This window comes from Brassica rapa, chromosome A09 (assembly GCF_000309985.2).
Source record: "Brassica rapa cultivar Chiifu-401-42 chromosome A09, CAAS_Brap_v3.01, whole genome shotgun sequence".
NCBI classification, from domain to species: domain Eukaryota; kingdom Viridiplantae; phylum Streptophyta; class Magnoliopsida; order Brassicales; family Brassicaceae; genus Brassica; species Brassica rapa.
The window spans coordinates 43933721-43957632 of record NC_024803.2 but is presented as its reverse complement, the minus strand read 5'-3'; the positions used below and the strand labels follow the sequence as shown (position 1 = coordinate 43957632).

At 39.1% G+C, this 23912-nt stretch overlaps 7 protein-coding genes across 13 annotated transcripts; 5 read left to right on the top strand and 2 right to left on the bottom strand.

Moving 5' to 3' along the window:
- The first annotated feature begins 171 nt into the window (after positions 1-171).
- On the top strand, positions 172-2574 carry LOC103843501 (1-aminocyclopropane-1-carboxylate oxidase homolog 3). Of its 2 annotated transcripts, none has more exons than XM_009120242.3 (3): positions 172-1062; positions 1714-2035; positions 2163-2574. In XM_009120242.3, exons 1-3 carry the CDS (start codon positions 542-544, stop codon positions 2415-2417), a joined length of 1098 nt encoding a protein of 365 aa, XP_009118490.2. In that variant the 5' UTR covers positions 172-541; the 3' UTR covers positions 2418-2574. The 2 variants fall into 2 exon arrangements, with proteins under 2 accessions (XP_009118490.2, XP_009118491.2); XM_009120243.3 differs by having other exon boundaries at positions 2189-2278.
- A 739-nt stretch (positions 2575-3313) lies between these two features.
- On the top strand, positions 3314-5351 carry LOC103843502 (1-aminocyclopropane-1-carboxylate oxidase homolog 3). Of its 2 annotated transcripts, none has more exons than XM_033280594.1 (3): positions 3314-3975; positions 4549-4870; positions 4939-5349. In XM_033280594.1, the coding sequence occupies exons 1-3, from the start codon at positions 3446-3448 to the stop codon at positions 4984-4986; spliced, it is 900 nt and encodes a 299-aa protein (XP_033136485.1). In that variant the 5' UTR covers positions 3314-3445; the 3' UTR covers positions 4987-5349. The 2 variants fall into 2 exon arrangements, with proteins under 2 accessions (XP_033136485.1, XP_009118492.2); XM_009120244.3 differs by having other exon boundaries at positions 3320-3975; positions 4961-5351.
- A 316-nt stretch (positions 5352-5667) lies between these two features.
- Positions 5668-7398, top strand: LOC103843499 (oxygen-evolving enhancer protein 2, chloroplastic). 2 transcript variants are annotated; one of them, XM_009120237.3, is made up of 4 exons: positions 5668-6060; positions 6279-6511; positions 6601-6651; positions 6944-7398. In XM_009120237.3, exons 1-4 carry the CDS (start codon positions 5814-5816, stop codon positions 7202-7204), a joined length of 792 nt encoding a protein of 263 aa, XP_009118485.1. In that variant the 5' UTR covers positions 5668-5813; the 3' UTR covers positions 7205-7398. The 2 variants fall into 2 exon arrangements, with proteins under 2 accessions (XP_009118485.1, XP_009118486.1); XM_009120238.3 differs by having other exon boundaries at positions 5844-6064; positions 6944-7382.
- Positions 7353-9629, bottom strand: LOC103843500 (PTI1-like tyrosine-protein kinase 1). Of its 4 annotated transcripts, none has more exons than XM_009120241.3 (8): positions 9410-9629; positions 9033-9157; positions 8699-8952; positions 8479-8605; positions 8125-8398; positions 7922-8054; positions 7755-7841; positions 7353-7669 (listed from the first exon to the last, which is right to left on the bottom strand). In XM_009120241.3, exons 2-8 carry the CDS (start codon positions 9115-9117, stop codon positions 7535-7537), a joined length of 1095 nt encoding a protein of 364 aa, XP_009118489.1. In that variant the 5' UTR covers positions 9118-9157; positions 9410-9629; the 3' UTR covers positions 7353-7534. The 4 variants fall into 4 exon arrangements, with proteins under 4 accessions (XP_009118489.1, XP_009118488.1, XP_018510242.1 ...); XM_009120240.3 differs by having other exon boundaries at positions 8699-8955; positions 9410-9628; XM_018654726.2 differs by having other exon boundaries at positions 8699-8955; positions 9033-9176; positions 9410-9561.
- A 1343-nt stretch (positions 9630-10972) lies between these two features.
- LOC103843541 (ribosome biogenesis protein BMS1 homolog) lies at positions 10973-17400 on the bottom strand. The gene is made up of 16 exons (XM_009120277.3): positions 16843-17400; positions 16617-16763; positions 16436-16526; positions 15973-16091; positions 15706-15896; positions 15402-15618; positions 15081-15321; positions 14640-14932; positions 14148-14483; positions 13700-14068; positions 13421-13639; positions 13093-13332; positions 12357-12566; positions 12030-12278; positions 11746-11949; positions 10973-11653 (listed from the first exon to the last, which is right to left on the bottom strand). Exons 1-16 carry the CDS (start codon positions 16972-16974, stop codon positions 11489-11491), a joined length of 3423 nt encoding a protein of 1140 aa, XP_009118525.1. The 5' UTR covers positions 16975-17400; the 3' UTR covers positions 10973-11488.
- A 246-nt stretch (positions 17401-17646) lies between these two features.
- Positions 17647-20389, top strand: LOC103843498. Its single transcript, XM_009120236.2, has 2 exons — positions 17647-17859; positions 18127-20389. The coding sequence occupies exon 2, from the start codon at positions 18157-18159 to the stop codon at positions 20224-20226; it is 2070 nt and encodes a 689-aa protein (XP_009118484.1). The 5' UTR covers positions 17647-17859; positions 18127-18156; the 3' UTR covers positions 20227-20389.
- Positions 20390-20639: 250 nt separating this feature from the next.
- On the top strand, positions 20640-23838 carry LOC103843496. Its single transcript, XM_009120235.3, has 7 exons — positions 20640-20861; positions 20933-21318; positions 21402-21463; positions 22008-22229; positions 22318-22761; positions 22855-22999; positions 23476-23838. Exons 1-7 carry the CDS (start codon positions 20852-20854, stop codon positions 23746-23748), a joined length of 1542 nt encoding a protein of 513 aa, XP_009118483.1. The 5' UTR covers positions 20640-20851; the 3' UTR covers positions 23749-23838.
- Positions 23839-23912: the final 74 nt, after the last annotated feature.

Sequence of the window (23912 nt, the reverse complement as noted above, 5' to 3'; positions counted from 1 at the left end):
TATGCATGTTCGGATTTTTCGGGTCGGTTTGTTTGGAAATCGGATAGTTTGGTTTGGCCGAATTGAACCAAAAAATGTTCGGTTTGGTTTTTCGATTTTTTTCAATTTCAAAAAGATTCAGTGAACTTAACCGAGATTTATGAATTCGGCTAAATTTCGATTTAAATCGGTTAAAATGTAGAAAATAAGTTTGGTTATTTCGGTTCGTTATTTTGGCTCAAAATTTTGGTTCGGATTTTTGGTTTTTGTTAGTGGAATGAAAGAGCCTGTAAAGCAGAATATATAAAACACGAGGAATCTCAACGCATTTTGTTAGGTTATTGTTCACGATTACTTGGTTAACAAGACTGTGTTAAAGCCAGTGGGCCAGGGGGTACTCTCCCAAGCCGTTGTCTTCTTCCTTCTTACAAACCTTATCTCTGATCTATGGTTTTGCTGTAACCACTTGTCTTATCTCCAAACCCCATGAAGAAAGTTTCTTTTTTTCTTTCTGAATTACGTTTATTATCAGACTGATCTGTTATCTGATAAACAAAGTTCAATGGAGACGATGAAGATAGCTTCATTCGATCGTGTCAGCGAGCTTAAAGCCTTCGACGAGACCAAGACAGGTGTAAAAGGACTCGTAGACGCCGGAGTCTTAGAGGTTCCACGAATATTCCATCACTCATCTCTCAAACTATCAAACCCTAAACCACTTTCCTCTGACTTCACGACGATACCAACGTTTGATCTCGGAGGACGAGTCTTTGCGGACGAGACTAAGCGCAAGAACGTGGTTCAAGGGATTAAAGAGGCATCAGAGAAGTGGGGTTTCTTCCAGGTGATTAACCATGGAGTTCCTCTCGATCTTCTCGAGAAGATGAAAGATGGAGTTCGTGGGTTTCATGAGCAGCTACCAGAAGTGAGGAAACAATATTACGGGAGAGATTTCAGTAAAAAGTTTATGTATTTAAGTAACTTTGATCTCTTCAGCTCTCCAGCTGCTAACTGGAGAGACACTTTCTCATGTACAATAGCTCCAGATCCTCCAAAGCCAGAGGACTTGCCAGAGATTTGTAGGTATGATGATGACTCCATTGCTTAACCTGCTTTGGTATCAGTACCGGTTCTAGACACATCAGATGAAACGTTCGGTTTGGTTCTCAACATTTAAAAAGTTATTAAGGTTGCATTAGCCCTGTAGATTCAGTTTATTCAATTAATTCGGATAGGGTATTTTCGGTTTTGGATATTTTCGGCTATTCTACCTAACTAAACCAAAATTTGGTTTGGTTCGGTTCAGTTTTTAGTTAATTTGGCTTTTAGTTTTATTTCCATAAGTAACCGATTTTAGCTTTAGTTAGATTTCAATATAATTTTCTTTAAGAACTCGGTTAAATTTGGTTATTTTCAGTTAGTTCGTTTATGCTGATTAATTTTGGTTAATTTTTGATAATTCAGTTATTTTTGTGAGTTATTAGTTTTGAAAATTGAAAACTGAACCCAAAACTAAATTATTTTCAAAATCCCACCGAACTAAACCGAACTGAAAATCGAAAATTTTGGTTCAGTTCAGCTGGTTCAGATAAAATTGCAGGTTTAAGTTGGCATGGTCCCCAAATTTTTTTCTTAAAACAATTAGTAAGATCAACTCAAAAATGTTTATACTACCTCATAAATCTCCGTTCAGCCTTGTTTGATCTGTTATCTTCATATAATGAATTGTTTCAGGGATGTTATGTTGGAATACACAAAGCATGTGATGAACTTGGGGCAGTTTCTCTTTGAGATGTTATCAGAAGCTCTAGGATTAGACCCTAACTATTTGAATGAGATGGATTGCTCAAAGGGGTTGCACATGCTTAACCATTACTACCCACCCTGTCCAGAGCCTGACCTAACGTTAGGCACAACTCAGCATTCAGACTCCTCTTTCCTTACAGTGCTTCTTCCAGATCAGATCGAAGGGCTTCAAGTCAACCGTGAAGGGCACTGGTACGATGTTCCTCATGTTCCCGGTGCACTCATTATCAACATAGGAGATCTTCTACAGGTTAGTTTGCACAATCAACACCTTTTGCTCTGTTTTGCTCTGTTTTGCCCTGTTTTGTAATTGTATAACTGATTTTCCTCTTGGTTCAAAGATAATTTTTTGGTTTGTTATGTTTGTTTTTGTGAAGCTTATAACAAACGACAAGTTTATCAGTTTGGAGCATCGTGTATTAGCAAACAAAGCCAGGCAAGCTCGTGTCTCCATCGCGTGCTTCTTCACCACTGGTCTAAGACCGAATCCTAGATTGTACGGACCCATAAAAGAGCTTGTGTCTGAAGAAAATCCTCCAAGGTACAGAGAGACCACCATTAGAGACTACTCTGCTTACGTGAATTCCAAAGGTCTAGACGGAACCTCTGCTTTGCTCCATTTTAAAATATGAACATAGTGAGCTACAGCTATCTCGAAACATAAGCGACATGAAACTATATATATGTAATAAAAGAATTCCCAAGAGGTTCATAAGCATTTCTATTTATGCTTCACTCCTAAGAATCTTATGAAGTCCCGATAAAGCTGAAAAAAGTATATTTACTGCTCATGAGTTGATAGGCAAGCATGTTCGGATTTTTTCCGGGTCGGTTTGTTTGGAACTCGAATAGTTTGGTTTGGCCGAATTGAACCGTTTTCAGTTATTTCAATATCCAAAAAAAAAATCACTGAACTTAACCGAGACTTATGAATTTGGCTAAATTTTGGTTAAAATTTTAGAAAATAAGTTTGGTTATTTCGGTTCACAATTTTGGCTCAGAATTTTGGTTCGGATTTTTGGTTTACGTCAGTGGAATGAAAGAGCATGTAAAGCAGAATATATTATTCTCTCCGTTTCGTTAAGTTAGATATTTTAGAAAATAAAATTTGTTTCACAAAGATAGACTTTTGTATTTTCTATGAAAAAATTATGATCTTAAGAAAAGTTAATTAACTTTATTGAATTAATATTATTTAAAATTATTGAAAAATAAAAATTATAGAAATGAATTATAGTAATTTAATATATTTTTTTAATATGTGCGATAACATTAGAAAAATCTATCTTTGTGAAACAGAATATTAAACACAAATAATCTCAACGAATTTTGTTAGGTTATTGTTCACGATTACTTGTTTAGAAAAATATTTGTAAAGTTCTGCTTCTGAGTGCTTTGAACATTATTTATGAATTATGATGAATCTGACGTGGAACAAGAACAAGTATAGATTGTTTAAAATGACAGTGTCAAAGCCAGTGGGCCAGGGGGTACAGTCCCAAGCCGTTGTCTTCTTCCTTCTTACAAACCTTATCTCTGATCTATGGTTTTGCTGTAACCGCTGCTCTTATCTCCAAAACCCCATGAAGAAAGTTTCTTTTTTTTCTTTGTGGGTTACGTTTATTACCAGATAGTTCTGTTATCTGATAAACAAAGTTCAATGGAGACGATGAAGATAGCTTCATTCGATCGTGTCAACGAGCTTAAAGCCTTCGACGAGACCAAGACAGGTGTAAAAGGACTCGTAGACGCCGGAGTCTCAGAGGTTCCACGCATATTCCACCACTCATCTCTTAAACTATCAAACCCTAAACCACTTTCCTCTGACTTGCAACATCTCACAACGATCCCAACGTTTGATCTCGGAGGACGAGTCTTCGAGGACGAGACTAAGCGCAAGAACGTGGTTCAAGGGATTAAAGAGGCATCAGAGAAGTGGGGTTTCTTCCAGGTGATTAACCATGGCGTACCGCTTGATCTTTTAGAGAAGATGAAAGATGGAGTTCGTGGGTTTCATGAGCAATCACCAGACGTGAGGAAACAATATTACGTGAGAGATTTCAGTAAAAAGTTTATGTATTTAAGTAACTTTGATCTCTTCAGCTCTCCAGCTGCTAACTGGAGAGATACTTTCTCTTGTAATATAGCTCCAGATCCTCCAAAACCAGAGGACTTGCCAGAGATTTGTAGGTATGATGATAACTCCATTGCTTAACCTGCCTTGAGGCACACATCTAGATGGAACATTTGGTTTAGTTCTCAAATTTTAAAAAGCTGCATACATGTTAGGCGTCTGGGTTCAGTTAGTCCGGTAGTTGGTTTGGTTTTTAGTAATTTGGTTCAACATAAATTTTACTGTATTAACCCAAAATAAATTTCGGTTCGGTATTCGGTTAGTCTGGTTTTGAAAATTCTCTACCAAAGTTTTTTTTATTTCATTTAGATTTCGGTTTAAATTTGTTAAAATTTTGGATAACTTTGGTTAAATTCGGTTAGTTCGGTTTGAGTTTGGATATGGTTTGATTATAAATTTACAGTATTTATCTTTTTGAAAGAAGAAAATTGACAAAACCGTTTTTTTTTTAAACCTACCAAATCCGAACTAACCAAAAATTTTGTTTGGTTTGTTTAGCGGATTCGGTTCGGTTCAAAACTAAAGGCCTAATACATATGTTGCATGGTCCTCAAATTGTTAAAAAAAATTAGTAATGTTAATTCAAAAGTGTTTGATATGTTATCTATTTATGTAATGAATTGTTTCAGGGATGTTATGTTGGAATACACAAAGCATGTGATGACTCTAGGAGAGTTTCTCTTTGAGATTTTATCAGAAGCTCTAGGGTTAGACCCTAACCATTTGAATGAGATGGATTGCTCAAAGGGTTTACTCATGCTTAACCATTACTACCCACCATGTCCAGAGCCTGACTTAACGTTAGGCACAACTCAGCATTCAGACACCTCTTTCCTTACAGTGCTTCTACCAGATCAGATTGAAGGTCTTCAAGTCAACCGTGAAGGGTATTGGTTTGATGTTCCTCACGTACCCGGTGCACTCGTTATCAACATAGGAGATCTTCTTCAGGTTAGTTTGCACAGTCAATGCCTTTTAACTCTTTTTTGCACTCATTATGTGCTTCCTCTTTGTCAAAGGTTGGTGTTTTCTTTGATGCAGCTTGTAACAAACGACAAGTTCATTAGTTTGGAGCATCGTGTATTGGCAAATAGAGCCACACAAGCTCGAGTGTCCATCGCGTGTTTCTTCACCACTGGTGTAAGACCGAATCCTAGAATGTATGGACCCATAAGGGAGCTTGTGTCTGAAGAAAACCCTCCAAGGTACAGAGAGACAACCATTAGAGACTACGCTGCTTACTACAATGCTAAAGGACTTGATGGAACCTCTGCTTTGCTCCATTTTAAAATATGAACTACAACTTTTCCACACACATTCGACATGGATGTGTATGTAATATATTTAGATTTGTAGATTCAAATTACTCTGAGAACAATATCAAAAGTGTGCCTGCTGAAATAAACATATCACAGTTTATACGTTTTTTACACTTGAGTCATGATAGACATATGAAAGTAATACTGTTCGGTACAAGAGCCAAATTAGAGGATAACTATCTTTCCACTGATGGAACAATGAGAAGTGCTATGCACATTCCACTTTTTTTAGGTTATTGTTATTTACGATTACGTGTTTAGCAAGATATCTGAAAGATGTGCTTCGACTAGTTCTGACTTCTGAACCCATTTTTTACTTGAGGCTCCTGTAAGTTTGAACATTTATTTATGTTGAATCTGACGTGGAACAAGAACAAAACGTATCTGCCACGTGGCGCATTGCAAGACCTCAACAACCTTATCTGGACATCAACAGAGAGATCCTGTAATATCCGAAGCCAGCCAATCATCTTCACTCTTGATCTCACCTTCATGCATTATCACACTCCACAATCTTCAAAAACACACTTCCATCGTAAACCAGAGAGAGAAAGAATAAGAGAAAGAGAGATAAAATGGCGTACAGCGCGTGTTTCCTACACCAGAGCACACTAGCCTCCTCCGCCGCGCGATCATCATCTTCCAACTCATCCCAGCGCCACTTGTCACTCTCCAAACCCGTTCAGATAGTGTGTAAAGCACAACAACACCATGAAGACGATAACTCCGCCGTCTCTCGCCGTCTCGCTCTCACACTCTTGGTCGGCGCCGCCGCCGTTGGCTCCAAAGTGTCACCCGCTGATGCCGCCTACGGTGAAGCTGGTGCGTAAAAAAAAAAGAAAAAGATCATTTCATTTTCAGACCAAATATGATACTGGTCTTGAATACGGTTTGGACCGGTTTAATAGCTCAAGAATGTCCGGTTTATTATGGTTAATTATGATGTTAAAAAACAAACAACTAAACCAATCCTGAAGCATTTGAATGATTCAAGAATCTTGTTAACGAACAGTGATGTGTTTTTTTCTTGGTTTTTGCAGCAAATGTGTTTGGGAAGCCAAAGAAGAACACAGACTTCACTGCATACAGTGGAGATGGATTCATTGTGCAGGTGCCAGCAAAATGGAACCCAAGCAGAGAGGTGGAGTATCCAGGACAAGTCCTTAGGTATGAAGACAACTTTGACGCCACTAGCAATCTCAATGTCATGGTCACTCCTACTGACAAAAAGTCCATCACTGATTATGGCTCCCCTGAAGAGTTCCTCTCTCAGGTCTTTACTCCATGACATCTACAGAGATTCTTGATACATAAAACATCAAATGAATTGTGAGATTTAATGATGTTTGGATCTTTTGGCAGGTCAACTATCTCCTAGGTAAACAAGCTTACTTTGGTGAAACTGCCTCTGAGGTAACCTTCCCACTTCCATTTGTTCATAATAGAATATGATAACTAAGCAAACCTTGAATACTGTATCCAATGTTCAATAAATAGCTACGCGGTAATAAGATGTTTTATATGAGATTATTGATTACTCGGGCGCCTAGACCGATTTTTTTTAAATCATTCTAGAAAAATCTTTAATTTAGGTCCAATTTGCAGAATAGGGGGAGTCGATTTTTAGAACATTAACTGTATCACTATTGTTATCTTTTTGTACATTTGGAGTATTGAGTATCTGTGAATCTGATGTTCCTTGCAGGGAGGTTTTGACAACAATGCAGTGGCGACAGCAAACATTTTGGACACAAACATTCAGGACGTTGGTGGGAAACCATACTATTACTTGTCGGTGTTGACAAGAACAGCAGATGGAGACGAAGGCGGTAAGCATCAGCTGATCACAGCCACTGTGAATGGAGGGAAGCTATATATCTGCAAAGCACAAGCTGGAGACAAGAGGTGGTTCAAGGGAGCCAATAAATTTGTTGAGAAAGCAGCCACTTCTTTCAGTGTTGCTTAAGAAAACACAAGAGAACAATCCTTTGCCTTTCTTTCTTCATTTGTCTCTTTGTAAAAAAAAAGGGAAAATGAAACTGAGCTTTTGAGAATTATCTAGATGATGCTACCTAGGAAGCTTCACTTGTGTACCTGTGATAATAACAGACTCATTTGCAATAATGATATTATTATTATTAATAGTCAAAAGTCTTTGTTCTCTCTCCCACATACACGAAAATGGCACAGTCTCTCTTCTTCTAGCACAACAAAACTGTGTGCAAAATCAATCATCCATCAAATGAAACATTATATCATCTTTTCATAGTATAGTTTGCAAATGAAAAGAAAAGTTTCAAGACTCTGGCGCTGGAGAGGGAGGAGCTGGAACTGCAACTTTGAGGAGCGGCTGCAGCGCCTTCACAACTATGCTCATATTTGGTCTAAACTCAGATTCATATTGCACACACAATGCTGCCACTGCTGCTAGCTGCATTTTGCCACAATAGATTACATTGATTTCAAAGATTTGTGTGATTCATATCAATCCTTGAGGTATGAAGAGAGAGAGGTACCTTAGCAACTGCTTTTGGAGGGTAATCCGCTTTAAGCTTTGGATCAATGCATTGTTTAACTTTATCTTCACTGAGTCTTGGTGTCGCCTGAGCATAATAGCCAATAACATCAGATTACATAAAAAAAATAGTAATGGTCCCATATTTGGAGAGCAGCGTATACTCACCCAAGTCACAAGACTTTGCTGACCACGAGGCATGGTGTGATCAACCGGTTTCCTCCCTGTCAGAAGCTCAAGAAGCACAACCCCAAAGCTGTACACATCACTCTTCTGAGTCAACTGTCCAGTCATTGCATATCTGCAATATTCAGAACATATTAGCTGCTGCTTATTATAACAAACCAATCAATGTTACAAGCAAACATTACTCTGGAGCATGATAACCAAAAGTTCCCAAGACTCTTGTCGAGTGAAGACGAGCAGCGTTATCAGGCGCTTGGTTCGAGAGATTGAAATCAGCAATCTTGGCCTTGTAGTCTTCGAAAAGAAGAACGTTGCTGGATCTTATATCTCTATGGATTACAGGAGGCTGCGACTTCTCGTGAAGGTACTCCAAACCCCTAGCTGCCTCCACCGCGATTTTCACCCTCGTTGTCCAGTCTAGTGTTGGACCTGGCTGCGCTCCTTGAACTCCCTTCCTACCTGTAACCAATCACATGGTCAAACAAGGGAGGTTGTTTAGCTTAGAGAACTGAACAGAGAGTCTCAGAGCTTATCCTCACCATGTAAGATGTCATGCAAAGATCCCATTGTTGCAAACTCGTACGCAAGGACGCGGAGGCTTCCATCAACGCAGAAACCAAGCAGTTGAACGAGATTCTCATGCTTGAGTCTAGAAACCATTGAAACCTAAAGGAGGAGAGCAAAAGTATTAATACAACAAGTTGAAAGACGATGTTAAACACAAGCTGAATCAAGAAGAAGAAGGTTAATATAAATAACCTGACTCAAGAACTCAGCATCTGATTCAGCTTCAGGTGAGACATCAAGTTTCTTCAGAGCAACAGCTACACCATCGTTCAGCGTCGCGTAATACACTCTTCCGTAAGATCCTTCTCCAATCAGGGCCTTTGATCCGAAATTTTCAGTCTTTTCCTTGACTTCATCTAAAGACAAGGGAGGAACCTCTACGGGAAGAGGTTCCTTCTGCGCATCAGACTTTGCAACAGCTGCTGGTTTTGGATTCTTGTGATTCGTTGCTACATACATGAACACACTCACCACCACTAACCACAAATAAAATAAAAATGTCAACGTGTAGATAACAACAACGTACCATCGGATTGCTGGTGAGAAGATTTCAAGTGTTCCTCTTCAGTGGAGTCTTGTATCTGACAAGTACAACAGATCCACTTGCGCATCCTTGTTCACTAAGAGATGTTCCACCAACCTTTTCGGCTCCTGAAAGAGATTTAAGTAACTGAATAGTTACTATTGAGATTAAATTAACAACCTTTATGGACTATTGATTGTGGACTTTCCACATGTAGTCTCATCAAAATCAAAACTTTCAATCAAGAAACAGACACATGATCCAACAGCATCTAGTACACTGACAACATTTTTATAAATTCTACATGCAAACAAAATAAAAATAAAAAATCCAATTTTCAGATGCAAACAGAGAAGGAAAAGAAGAAGAGAAGACGTTACCCGTCTAATATCTCTCCCTGCGACCCTTTCGATGTTCCTCTCCAATCTCTCTGTGGAGAGCTCGTCGCGTGCGATCGTCGCCTCTGCGTTGATGAGAGAGAAAGAGAGGGGAGTTTGCTTGATGGAGACGAGTGAGAAAGAAGGGAAGAGAGATTAAGGAATGTTTATGGCCAAAAAGCAAAAGTTAACAGCTTTGGCGTTTTTTGTATCGAATAATCCATTCTTCTTTGGCGTTTTGCAACTTAATCACTCCCTCTCTTTCTGCTTAGTTGTTTGTTTCTAATGACTTTTTTTTTAATAATGAAATTAATTTAGGGAATTTGCACTAGATGTCAAAATTATAGAAGGTAATTAGGTATATGGTAAAGAGACTGTGCAATTTGTGATAATACCTAAAGTGTCCTTATTACTCAACACGTTTACAGGTAAATCAGAATTTCCACTGTCTGATAATACATTCATCTCCCTCTTTCTTCTACTTGCTACCACCACATTCTCAGATCTCAGACAAAAAAAAAAAAACTCTCTCTATCCAAAATGGTGGAAGCTCATGGACGACGCGGCGGATGAGCAATCCGAAATTCCACTCCGCCGCCACCACCACACCAACAATCATCGACATCCCCGGAACACCTCCACACTCCTCCGCCTCCTCCAATGAAAAACCCTTCTTCTTCTCCTCCCCCACGGTATCTCCCTCCGTTCTGACGGCGGCGTCGCCGCCTGGTTCGGTTTCAACATAGGAGTCCTTATCCTGAACAAGTACCTCCTCTTCTACTACGGCTTCCGCTACCCGATCTTCTTGACCATGATGCACACGATCTCCTGCGCCGCCTACAGTTCCGCCGTGATCAACATCGCCGGAATCGTGCTCCGTCAGCACATCCTCTCCCGCCGTCAGTTTTTGAAGATTCTTGCACTCTCGGCGATCTTCTACCTCTCCGTCGTGTGTGGCAACACTTCGCTCCGTTACATTCCTGTTTTTTTAATCAAGTGATCGGCCTAACAATTTGTAAAATATCTTATAACTCTTCTCTCTTCAATTATTTAGAGTTACATCCGGTTACAATATTTTATATCATACTTTTAAATGAATGTATCCGGTTTTACAACGTGTATTGCGTTTACAATAAAAATTAATTTTTTTGCCAGCAACCCCGGTAGCAGGTAACCATACGTTACGAAGAAGGTGTGGCTAAAGGAGAAAATGGGCAACTCATGTAAAATTGACATGGTTCGCCAATTATTAAAAATTTGCATAGATCTGCAATTACCACCCTGAATTTTGATTTCTACCTAAATAGGCCATTAATTTATATTCTTTTGCTTACCTAATTTCCAGATATGTAAACCTTATCTCACCAAATAATAAAGGAGATTAGCTGACCAAAAAACAATAACAACGAATTTTACCAAACTTTCTTCGCATTTTCTGGTCAATGGTCATTGTTTTATAACGAATTCAATTTGACTCAAGTCTCTACCAAGCTGGGATTCTATTTATACGATACTTCTATATTATCTCTACTTATTTGTTATACCACCAGGGTTTTTTTATCTGACATTTTTGGGAACATCACATTAGAGACTTATTTGATACTGCTAAATAAAGTAAGTGTGCCAAATATTTTATAGAATATTTATCACTTTCACAAATAGAAAAGCATGACAGAATAAGACTCTATACTCTTTAACAAAAATAATGTGTTTGCCGAGGAAGATTGTTTAGGATATTTTGATCATCCCACCATCATGAAAGCTGATTAAAGAAGCTTCGTATATTATTAGTATGCATGTGATTTTTGGTTTTGTCACAAATTTTATACATACTTGTCGGCCTTTTGGCAGTTGAATTTAAAATTCTGAGTATATCACTAGACCAACAATTGAAAGAAAAAAACAATCATACAATATGCAAATCCAAATGATTTATAGAGTAATTCGATATCTAGCTTCATTTCCAATCTAATTTCAGTTAGTTTTTTTTTTCCTTTAAATAAATGACATGAAAGTTTGAAGCAACACTAGTTTGAGATCAGAAAAATGTAGTAATCTTGGTCTTAGCAAAATAAAAATGTATTAATCTTGGTTTCGTCTCATCTTCTTATTCTTCTGTTTATTATCTTCAGTACGATACCTCTCACGTCTCTCCTCTCTGTTACGTTTCTTAGAGATTACCTCCTTAGCTTTCTCTGCCTCATACGCTTTCCTCTTCTCCTGCTCCTTTACTTTTCTCTTAATCATCTGTATTTTTTATCCACAGTTCCAAAGTCCATTATTATTAATAAAAAGAGAGCATATATACCAACACAAGTTTTATGCATAGACAACATTACCTTGACTTTATTCATCAGCTTCAACTGTTGAACGATAGCAAGAGCTCTTCTTTCTCCCGGCTCCATTACAACAGCTCTTCTAGCATCTAGTGACGGTCTCTTTCGCCCTGGTTTATTTTTGGGTTTGGAAGCAAACGGTAACTCTTCTTGTAGTTTCTTTGATATCACCAATGGATTGAACTTCTTTATCTTCCTTTCAATTGGCTACAACAAAAATGAGAGATAAATTACTTGTCGCAGACGTCACCTTCCTATATACATTGTTAATAATAGGCTTTTCTTACCTTGTATAGTGAATCTTTATTCACCGGAATAGGAATATTTTGCTGCCTGCGAAGCTCCCAAAACGTTCTCATCCCTCTCCACGTCCTCTCCCGAGGCTGCAAGGCTGTAGTTAGAGGATTATAAAACTGTGGAACTTCCACTGTCGGCCAAGCCTTTAAGAAGACTATGTCACTCATTTTTATTTGATCTTCAAATGTACACCTCGCGATCCCTTCCTGTGCATTGTTATTGAGCATGTTTTTTCCAGCCTGACAAAAAGGCAAAGGCTATTAGTATAGAACAGGAGAGCAAACATGAAATGAAAATGCTTAAGCTAATGGGTGTACCTTTTTAACTTGTCCTCTAATGCCACTAACTGTCCGGACAGATGAACCTTCAAATCGAGCTATTTCAAGGTCAGAAGTGAACATGTCTTTGATGAATGCAGTTTTTTTCTTGATCTTGCATGGGTGACCAACCAGCTTGATTTTCTTTGCGATACGGGCTTGGTGACTATACTCGAGAACAACAGAAGTGGCTGTTATCCTAAATCCTGCCTAAAGACACACACCAAGATACATATACTCAGTGGGAAAGTAGTACAACAGATCTCTCACCGGGTAACAAGTAACAACCAATAGATTTCCCCTAGTAAACAGTCTAACCATTTTTCTAAAGTTCCGTTTAAACTATTCTAAATCGGTTACAATCAGTTTAAATTGATCTAAATCTGTTAAATTAAACAATAACATTAGTAGAAATCCACAAATCTGTCTAATTCATTTTGTTTTGTATATCTAATTTTGATAATACATTAAAATAATTTTATAACTAAATCCAAAATCTAAAGTATCTTATATAAATATATTTTTTATAAAATAAATAAATAATTTATTAAATAATAGCATATTTTCTTTTTTTCAATTCACATGCAAGTTTAATTATCAACACACACTTAGTATGGACACTAGGTTGGCTACTGGTTATTCACACCTTAAACTCACACCATTTCATAAAGATGCACTTCACTTAACCAAATATATATATCACAAAATCTCATGCAGAACAGTGTATTTCTAATACCTGATTGCTTGACAGGTTTTGGAAAGCGACAAAGCCTGTGTTGGGCGGGACAAGAGGACCCCAGAACGTAGCAAGGCAGTGCATGTGTTCCGGAGTATACTTGAGCATTCGATGCCTATCATTGCGATCCTCAATGGCGTACACAGGAACAGTCTGATAGCGTCTCCATCCAATAGACACAATAATGGGATCTCTTGTCTTCAGTACTTTCTTATGCCACCTATGTTTCTTCAACCGTGCCTAACGACAAAGCAAAAACATATTATATTTTCATGATGAAAATAGTTATAAAATGAGAAAAAAAATTGTTGTAGCCTCAGCTCCTTACCTGCATGTATCCAGCATTATCCTCGCCGTAACCAATACCTCCGATAAGAACTGGATGGCACGGATCAAAGAACTCGACCATCTCACAAGGAACATTGTGAATCTCTAGACGCAAGTATGTTCCAGTCCGGAAACCTTCTACCTCAATTCGAGTATCCTCATCAAGGTCATTGAGCTCTAACATGTTCATTTGTTTTCTAGTTTCAAGCTCCTCCTTCAACTGGAAAAGCAAATAGAGTGAGCAAACAACAGCGAATAGGTGGCAAAAACATTTACTTACTTTATCAACGTATCCAAGTTCCTTGGCTTCACTATAAATGGGATTGTTCGCATCAAACTTCGCTCGGAGAGCCAGCTTTTTAAGACTACGCTCAACTACTTCAGACTCCATGTTCTCATCGATATTATGCTTCTCTCCTGCCTCCTCTAGATCCTCAAAATCACCATAGAGCTCATCATCTTCTCCTTCATTGTCAGCAACTGAGTTTTGATTTCTCAGAGCAGCTTTTGACCAATCACCAGTGGTGAATCGATTACGAATGATCTCACAGTCTTCTTTCTCTTTCCAATTTTTCAGGTTTCCATAATTTACAAATCTTGAACAGTCATCTGCGTTGACATATCCCACATTAATTGCCCCACCTAAGTTCTAAAAGTAGATTAAACAAAGAGCCGTTAGTTTGAGACAAGAATCACCAAAGTTTGAATGGTCTTTGAAAATGACAAACCTTGCTTTGTTCTCCTTTTGGCTTAAAGAAGTCTTCAGCATCACTTTCTTCATCATCATCACTAATTGCATGGGTTTCATTTACCAAGGGAGTAGTAGCTGATGGTCCCGGTGCACCATAAACAATTTGCATCAAGTTGGGTTTCTTCTCTCTGCCCTTCTCCTTTAAGGGTTCTTTCCATTTTGATATGTTACCAAGGACCTTATCTTCTGCTTCCTGGACATCATCTTCATCTAAGTCCTGCGAGTCAGACGCAGAGTCATCTTCTTCGTCTTCAGATTCATCACCGTCAGATTCAACATCTTCTTCTCCCTCAACATCATCTTGGTCTGAGCCCTGCGTCACACCCACCATGCTTGACAAATCAGGTCTAAGCGAAACGATTTAAAAAATTGGTCTAAACGCCCGTCTGAACAATAATTTTCTATCCTAACCACTTTAATAATGCATAGAAGTAGTACGAAAAATCAGATCAAGCAAAGAGATTATTACCATTGCATCACTATCGCCAACTTCATCTTTGAAGATAGCTTTCCTCCTCAACCGTCCACCATGGATCTCATTTTTCTGCTTTGTTTTACCATCGCTGCTCTCTACATCCATTACACAATCTTCAGCTTCATCACCTGACTCTGATGACTCTTCCTCAAGTTTTCTTTCTGAGCTGGTGGAAATAGTCTTTTTGCCAAATAAATTGATGAACGTCTTCCCTAACTTCTCATCAACAGAATATTTTGTGTTCTGCAACGACTTCACCAAATCTTCACCTACATCCCTTCCCTTTCCTGCCAAGAGAAAAAAAAATGTCATAATTAGAGATCCTAGAACTACCAAAAGTATTATAAAATTAAATTAAATGCTCCAAAGAGACCACTACATAAACATATAGGACACCATATGTGGTACTAAAACTTAGGGAAACAAGTAAGTAACCTTTATTAGTAGGATCTCCAATTTCATCATCGGCTTTAGAGTACTGAACAAGATGATCATTTATGTTAATATAAACAGCATCTTTGTCATACAAAAGATCTCCGATCCCGGACATAGGAGCGTAGAAAAGTTTTTCTCTGTCCCGCAGACCCTTCTTCTTGGCAGCTGAGGGTAAAGGACAAGGATCAGGTAAGGCAGTCACCCCGGCTAAACTATAGTCACCAACTCCAGCAATATGAACCTGATAATAATCATAGGAGATTATGTATATTTAAGGCTAAGATGAGTCAGTATTTTAAGGAAAATAATCTGATGACATACCTTCATCCCTTTTTTTAAGTTACAACCACGTAGGTAACCATACAATGAGATATTCCTTTCGCATTTCTTATCCATCTGAACTTTCTCAGGCGGTGAAACATCTTCCATACGATCAGCCAACACATAAGGATGTGACGTTCGCCACTTCAATGGATGAAACTTGGTTAAAGATAAAGATATAAAGCAGGAAAGCTTGTCAACTTCAAGTTTTGAATACCTGACAATAAAAGATATAGATCAAAGGTGAACCTCTTCCACACGTCATCCTAAATCGATGAAACTATTCAACGTGGGTGATACTTACTTCCCATGAATGAGACCAGATAAATAAAACAATTTAGCTCCTTTGTATATTTCGGTCCAAAAACGATGCGTGAGACGTTTTTTTGTTTTCCTTAGCTTCTTTACGTCGTTGAACTTATCCAGGTGTGTGAGGACTCCCATAACTTTGGGAAATCCATGCACTTGCATAATATTGAGGAATTCAAAGGTTTCCTGCGGATTAATTAAACAGATTAAAACAAAGTAAAGCGAAGAAAAATAATAGTCAATGGTGTATGTCTCCACTCACCATCTCAAAACCATAACTCCCGTCTATGAGAAGAATAGCTAGATCAGCAACCTTGGCACAATCCACCATCCCATTGATATCATTAGGACATTCCACAAACTGTATCCGATTCCTCTTACCTAAATACATGACCAGCCAAACATGAGAAGAGGAATCAAACCCTAAACCTTAAAACTCACTATATAAACAATGTTCAAGAAATTTCTACATATTTATATTTATATTAGATATTTTAGATTTTTTTGTTTCTAATTATATATTTTTTGACGAATTATTTTTTTTAACAAATTTATATATTTTACTAACATTATTGTTTGATTAAAAAAAATTAGACCACTTTATATCGATTTGGACTCATTTTAACGGATTTAAATCGAATAAATCGAATTTTAAAAAATATTGTTTCCACTATAACTCATTAATATAAGAAAACACTAATGAAGAATGTAGCACAGAACAGAACCTTGTACAATGGTAATAGGTCCTCGAACTTCCGGTACATTCTGGTGTGTAAAGTGCTTCACAAGGGACTTAATCAGAAGAGACTTTCCGACCTAGAGTAACCAAACAAACAAAGTGGCAAGAGACCATCAAAACCAAAAAAAAAAAACATATACATAGAGTGTCTAAAAACAACACAGTACCCCTGGGGGACCTTGAACAACGACGACGAAAGGAGGAGGATCGCCGTAATTACGATCAATAGTCGGAAGATGAATTCGTTTCTGTTCCTTCTCCGCAGCGTGAAGCTTCAAAATCTTCGCCTTAGCAGCCGATGTAAAGCTAAACGCCTGCAGAATCAAGTTACAAGGTGTTGCTTGTTACTCAAGAAACTCTCTAAGAGACGTTTAAGAGATGAGAGGGACTTACTTTAGGGTTTTGCTTCTTGTTATCGGAGACGCCACGTTTCTTCTTGTCGGTTTCGGATTTCTTCTTCATGGTACGACCTGATTTGGGAGCCCTGTGCGACTTGTGAGTCGGCATCAACTCATCGGCGGCCATGGCGATGACGAAAGTCTTATTCAGGCGAAGAGGAGAAACCCTTTTTTTTAACCTCGAATTTTTATTTATAGCGCCAATATAAAACGGTTAAGGAAATTAGACCGGGAAAATCCCGATTTTTACTGTAAACCCACTAAGACAGTTAACCGGGTTCCAACTTTTTTTTTCCTTTTGCACCGGTTAATTATGCATCACAAACTAGAAAACATTTCGCATACAATATTACAACCGGCAAATTCTACATTAAAGTCTGATTGCACTTTTATTCACTCCTATGAGATACATTTATGACGGTGTGCTGAAATTGTATATTTTTTTCTAATTTTTTACATAATTAGTCTTTTTCGGTTCGAGCTTAGTTTCTCATTTTAAATTAATGCCAGTTCGATGCCGGAATAATGTAGAATGCTAAATTAAACCAGGAAAAAATCTGTTGACAAAAAAAAACGGGGAAAAAACTAGAACTTTTACTATAAAGCTAATAAGACGGTTAAGGAAATCAAACCGGTCTATGTCTATGTGTTAGACTCCAAAGTCATTAACACAAACAAATAAGAACATATATGGGCTTCTCTCATACTAATTAACTAGTTTACCGATACTAATGATCGTGGTGGGCCTTAGTAATCTCAATTAGTGGGCCGCCTAAATTTCCTCGAATGAAATAAATAGGAAAACTTAAATACCCATCGTTCCCAGTCGACGTCATCTCTTTATTCTTGTTGACCACAGAAACATTCTCCTTCACTTCACCAGCCAGACAAACAGTTAAACCCTACACACAGAATCTTAACAGCTTCTCTTTTGAATTATTCACTTTCACTTTTGTACTTTTTCCTTCAATCGGGTCTCGCTGGATTCAGATTCTTCTCATCACTTCCTATCGTGAGTTCCACAGTCCTCCTCATTTCTTATATAATATGGTTCCTTCTCTGCCATTATTAGCTAATGTTATATGCTTCCTTTGGTTATATTCAGAAGCATTGCGTATTTTTTCTCTTCTCTGTGGCTTTGCATGCTCAATTTTGCGATTTTTTTCGAATTGGACTTATACAGTGTGGAACATTGTTGTAAATAATCTCAAAATAAATTTCTGTGAATTTTCGATCAAAGTTTCTGACTTTATACTTCTCATGATCAATACATTGACAGCAAGTGACGAGCTTCGGTTAGTTATTGATTATGGCAAACGACGAGCTTGTGAAGCCCGAGAACCCTCACTCGTCGTTCAGACAAGATCATTTCACTGGAATCCGACACAACTTTGAGCTGTTCCCTACTCACGACTACAACTCCGAATTCGAACAGCTACTCGACATCAACCTCCAGATCGGTTCTCCCTACGAGGAAAACGAGGTCTGGAGCCAGTTCCAAGAACACAAAGCGACGGCTCTTCAAGACTCAACGATTCATCACAACGATGACTCTGTAACCGAAGCCACTGGAGCTAGACAGAAGCAAGAGATTGATGATGATAACTTAGACTTGGCTCCTTCTCAATGCTGGTCTGTCCCCGGTATGACCGTTGGTAAGGAGTTTCCGGACGCCAAAGCCTGTAGAAAATCGCTGCGAGAAGCAGCGATCTCTCAGCGTTTCGAGATGCAAACGATCAAATCCGACAAGACACGCTTCACCGCGAAATGCACGTCCCAAGGCTGCCCTTGGAGGATCCACTGCGCCAAGGTTCCTAAAGCACCAACTTTTACGATAAGGACAATTCACGCCACTCACACTTGCTGTGGGGTTCCGCATCTCGGTCACCAGCAAGCCACTGTTCAGTGGGTTGCTGATACCGTTGCAGATAAGGTGAAAGAGAATCCTCATTTCAAACCGAAGCAGATACTAGAAGAGATCCACAGAACTCACGGGATTGCATTGTCTTACAAGCAAGCGTGGAGAGGGAAAGAGCGGTTAATGGGGAGGCTACGCGTCTCCGGCACGTTTGAAGAAGAGTATCGCCTCCTTCCACAGTACTGCGACGAAATCATGAGATCAAATCCAGGGAGTTTAGCTGTTGTTCACGCGAATCCTAAAGATGAGAGGTTTCAACAAGTGTTTGTATCATTCAAACCGTCAGTCTCCGGGTTTTTAACTGCCTGCCGTCCTCTCATCGCTCTCGACAAGGCGGTTTTAAAGAGCAAGTATCCGGGGACGTTGCTCGTTGCTAGCGGATTTGACGGAGATGGAGGCGCGTTACCGTTAGCGTACGCTGTAGTCAACGAAGAGAATGATACTAACTGGTGTCAGTTCCTCGCGGAGCTTCGTAAAAGTATTGAAATGAACTGTGAAAGTATACGAAAGCAGCTTACTATAATCTCCACCATGGAGAAAGCTGTTGTTGACGGTGTAGAGTCTAACTTCCCAGGAGCGTTTCACGGCTTCTGCGTTCGTCATCTCGCGGAAATGTTCAGTAAAGAGTTTCGCAGCTCGGTTCTCGAGAGCCTTCTCTGGGAGGCTGCGCATTCTCCTACCGTCTTAGAGTTCAATGCGAGACTCAACAACATCCAGCAGATATCTCCGGAGGCCTTTTTATGGTTACAGAACATCTCTCCTTCGCGATGGGCGTCGTCGTGCTTCGAAGGGACGAGGTTCGGGCAGTTAACAGCGAATGTGGTTACCGATTCGCTTAATAATTGGGTTGAAGATGTCTCTGGTCTTCCTATCATCCAGACGATGGAGTGTATCCACCGCCGTTTGATGAGTCTCTTCAAAGAGCGACGCGAGGCGAGCTTGCATTGGTCTGATGTGCTTGTTCCTTCTGCTGAGAGTCGAATGCTTGCGGCTATAGCGAAATCTCGCGGCCACCGAGTTTACAGAGCGAACGAAGCTGAGTTTGAAGTCATGGATAGTGAAGGTAACGTTGTTGTGGATGTACAAAAACGTTCTTGTTTGTGTCGACGGTGGGAGGTTTACGGTTTGCCGTGTAGCCACGCCGTTGGAGCTCTCTTGTCTTGCGAAGAGGATGTTTATAAGTACGCGGAGAGTTGTTTCACTGTGGAGAGTTACAGGAGAACTTATACTGATTCTATAGAGCCGGTTTCGGATAATGTTGAGTGGAGAGAAAAGGTTTTAAAGATAGAAGGTGGTGGTGGTGGTGGTGGAATAAGAACGCCAAACGTAACAGGAGGTGCTCGGAGGGGGAGGAGGAGGATAAGACCAGTGGATGATGGTGATCGTGTGAAGCGTCTGGTTCATTGTAGCCGGTGTCAACAGACGGGTCATTTCAGGACAACTTGTATTGCTCCTATGTAACATTAGTAGTCTTGTTCCTTTGTCGAGTTTTTAAAATAGGTTTTAGGACATTATTTGGTTGAGGATGTTTCGATTTCTCGGTCAATGACTTGACCCTCTGTATCTATGATATTGAGTTTCTCCTCCATTGCCTTTGAATGCTAAGATCTGATTGTTTATGCAATTTTTTTCTTTTATCTCTATGCTTCTTATCTATTTATCTTGCTTGCTTCTCAAGTCTCTCTTCAGCTGATTTGAATAATTATCATATGATAATTATTTGACTAATTACGGTTTTGGGCCAAATCAGATAATATTAATTTTGGTTCACACAGAGAATCATTATCATAATAAATCAATTCAAGTTTACTCGTTCGATGCTTCTGCTTGCTACTTGTAAAGGTCTGCTCTATTATTAGACTTCGTTTCAGAGACCAATGTATCTCCTGCGTAATCGGTCTGAGCTATTTTAGCAACATACGACTAAATTGGATGGTGGTGAGGAAGCCATAATCATTAAACTCGCCGCAGTAAAAGGAGAAAAACACAAAAGAGACTCAAAGAACACAACAACAATGGCGACAACGACCAATCTTCTGAGTTCCATCAAAACACACACCAATTGATCCCCTACCAATCCATAGTCATGCAGAGAGGTCCAGTTTTTTTTTTGTTTATTATTTTCTTCTTGAATAGTCTGAAACTGAATGAGTTGTTGTTGTTGCAGAGTACACGCAGGTACTGGTGGTATCATCGATCAGTTTGATGCTAGCAGCCGCAGCGCATTACCGTCTCAGGAGACTACGTGACACCAAAATCATCCCTCGTCTAAAAACATCTCACAAACACAAAGACCATGAGAAACTCGAGAGGTTCTCTCATTACGTGGCGAGGCAGATGGGGTTTAAAGACAGAAGAGACTGTCCGAATCTCTGCAAGCTAGCAGCAGAGTACATCAGCAAATCAGAATGCTGTGAAGAAGACATTTACAGCTTCTTCTCTCAAGAGCCTGACGCTGATTCTCTCTTCATTAAGCTCGTTGAGGAGTTTGAGAGATGCATTCTCAGCTACTTTGCGTTTCACTGGAGCCACGCTGATCTCATGATTAGTCAGGTTTGTGTGTAAAAATATCCATTTTTCCTGTTATGAACACATTGTAGACCAGAACATTCAATGTCATTATATATGAGTCTCAGATTCTACATGCGGATACTGAGCCTAAGAGGAAGCTGAAGCAGATTGTGATGGCAGCTACAAGGTAAGGAACTAAGAACATTTGTTATGCTTTAGCAATGTTCTAAAAATCGGTATAGGTGCTTCCACCTAAGTGACAAATTTGTCAATAACCGTAACCGTAACGATTTTCTTAAAGTTCGATTTGAGTTATTCCGATCCATTTAAACTGATCTAGACGGTTAAAATATTTTAAATCGATTTATATATCGATCTAAATTTGTCTAAATCGTTTAACTAACATCAAAGAGGTTATGACTAATTTAATTATATTATCTTCACCAATATAATTTGTCTCTAATTAAGTGATAATCATTTTTCTCCTGTTTTATTTATTTTTTGTTATATCTAAATTTTAGTATTTTACTAGAGTGATTCTCTAATGAAGCACAATAAGCATAAAATATGTGATATAAATATGAAATATGTAATAAATAAATAAATAATTACCCGAATGACTATTTAAGTGCTAGTCTTCTATTGAGCGTTTAACTATCATCTAGCGATTTTTTGAACATTGTGCCTGTGTTTTAGTGTGATATATAAATGATAGTGTGGTATGTGTATAGAGAACAGAGGATCAATAGGGTCACTAAGAACTTGAAAGTAGCAAGAGTGTTCAACACTTTGGTAGAGGAGATGAGAGCAATGGGAATAGCGTCTGTGGATGACTCACAGTGTACTGAAGTTATGGAACCAGTGGCTCACAAAGACCGAAGCCCGGTTCTACTCCTCATGGGTGGTGGGATGGGTGCAGGCAAAAGCACTGTTCTTAAGGACATACTCAAAGAGTAATTAAACATCTCCTTAATCATCAATATATTATACTTAAAGAATGTGTTGTTGAAGCTTACCTTTGTTTTTATCATATGGATTCAGAGCGTTTTGGGCAGGAGCAGACGCTGTGGTAATTGAAGCTGATGCTTTCAAGGAATCTGACGTCATCTACAGAGCCTTGAGCTCTCGTGGACATGTAGATATGATCCAGACAGCTGAACTGGTTCACCAGTCATCAACAGACGCAGCTTCATCGCTGCTAGTGACGGCTTTGAACGAAGGGAGGGACGTGATAATGGATGGGACACTCTCTTGGGTGCCTTTTGTGGTGCAGACGATAACAATGGCGAGGAACGTGCACCGTCACCATTACAGAATGGGAGCTGGATACAAGGTCGATGATGATGGGGTCATCACAGAGGATTACTGGGAACGGATTGGTGAAAGACAACAGCTGCAGGAGGATGGGAGGAGGAGGAAGCCGTATAGGATAGAACTAGTTGGAGTCGTGTGTGATGCATACTTAGCTGTTATAAGAGGCATTAGGTGAGTGCAAGCAAGCAAGCAACTCTTTATCTTATCTATCCTTCAAGTTTGTCTCTTAACTTGCATGTTTTTGTTTTTTGGCTGGGAGTGTAGGAGAGCTATCATGTGTAGAAGAGCGGTTAGGGTGAGATCTCAGCTGAGATCTCACAAAAGGTTTGCAGATGCGTTTCCTACGTATTGCAGCCTTGTTGATGGTGCTAGGCTCTACTGCACCAACGCTCTGGAAGGCTCACCAAAGGTTAGTGTTCAGACTTGAACCAAAAGAACTAAACTCTCAGATCAATGCATAAACCAAGTTCTTAGACCAATCAAAAATGCTCCAACTCATTCACATAGCTCCCTCTCTAAACCTTCACAAGTTCACTCAAATTAACCAAGCTATACTTCCTTGCACTACGCATGGACTAATTACAACCAGTGTTCTAAAAATCGGTCTAGTACGTTCTATGCGTCAAATCGAACCTAATAACAATTTTTTTAACAGTATATAAGAAATCGGTGTAGGGGATCAAAAAATTAGTCTAGGCTCCTGATTAATCAGTAATCTCCTATATGGCCTAATTACCGCCTAGCAATTTTTTGACATTGGTTACAACAGTCATATACACTAGACTAAACAAGAACTCTCACCTCTACAACAAAACCTAGAGTGTTGCTGTTTTGTAATTAGACAAGAATCACTAATAACAGGTGAAAGTTGTGGTTTTATGGCAGCTGATAGGTTGGAAAGAAAAGGAGAAGACGCTGCTGGTGGATCCAGAGGAGATAGACTGTTTGAAACGAGTGGGAGGTTTGAACGAGAACGCAGACTCAATATACCAGCTCTATAACCAACCGAACCCAGCATGTGAAGCCGGATCAATCTGGAAAGACATTGTTCTTTCACCTTCAAGGTTTAACATTCAACAGGAACTCAAATACTCCATTCAGAAAGTTGAAAGATCTAAACAACAACAACATCCAAAGCTCAAAGACAAGAGAGTTTAAAGAGTACATCGATTGTAAAAATAGGAGGAACATTTGTTGATTGTGTATAACCTCAACGTTGACTAAGTAGCTACGAGTTTGCTTCTTGTACCATTGATGGATGAGATGAAACATCCTTATAAGGGATTTAGCTATATTATATATGAACTACAATAACTTTAGAG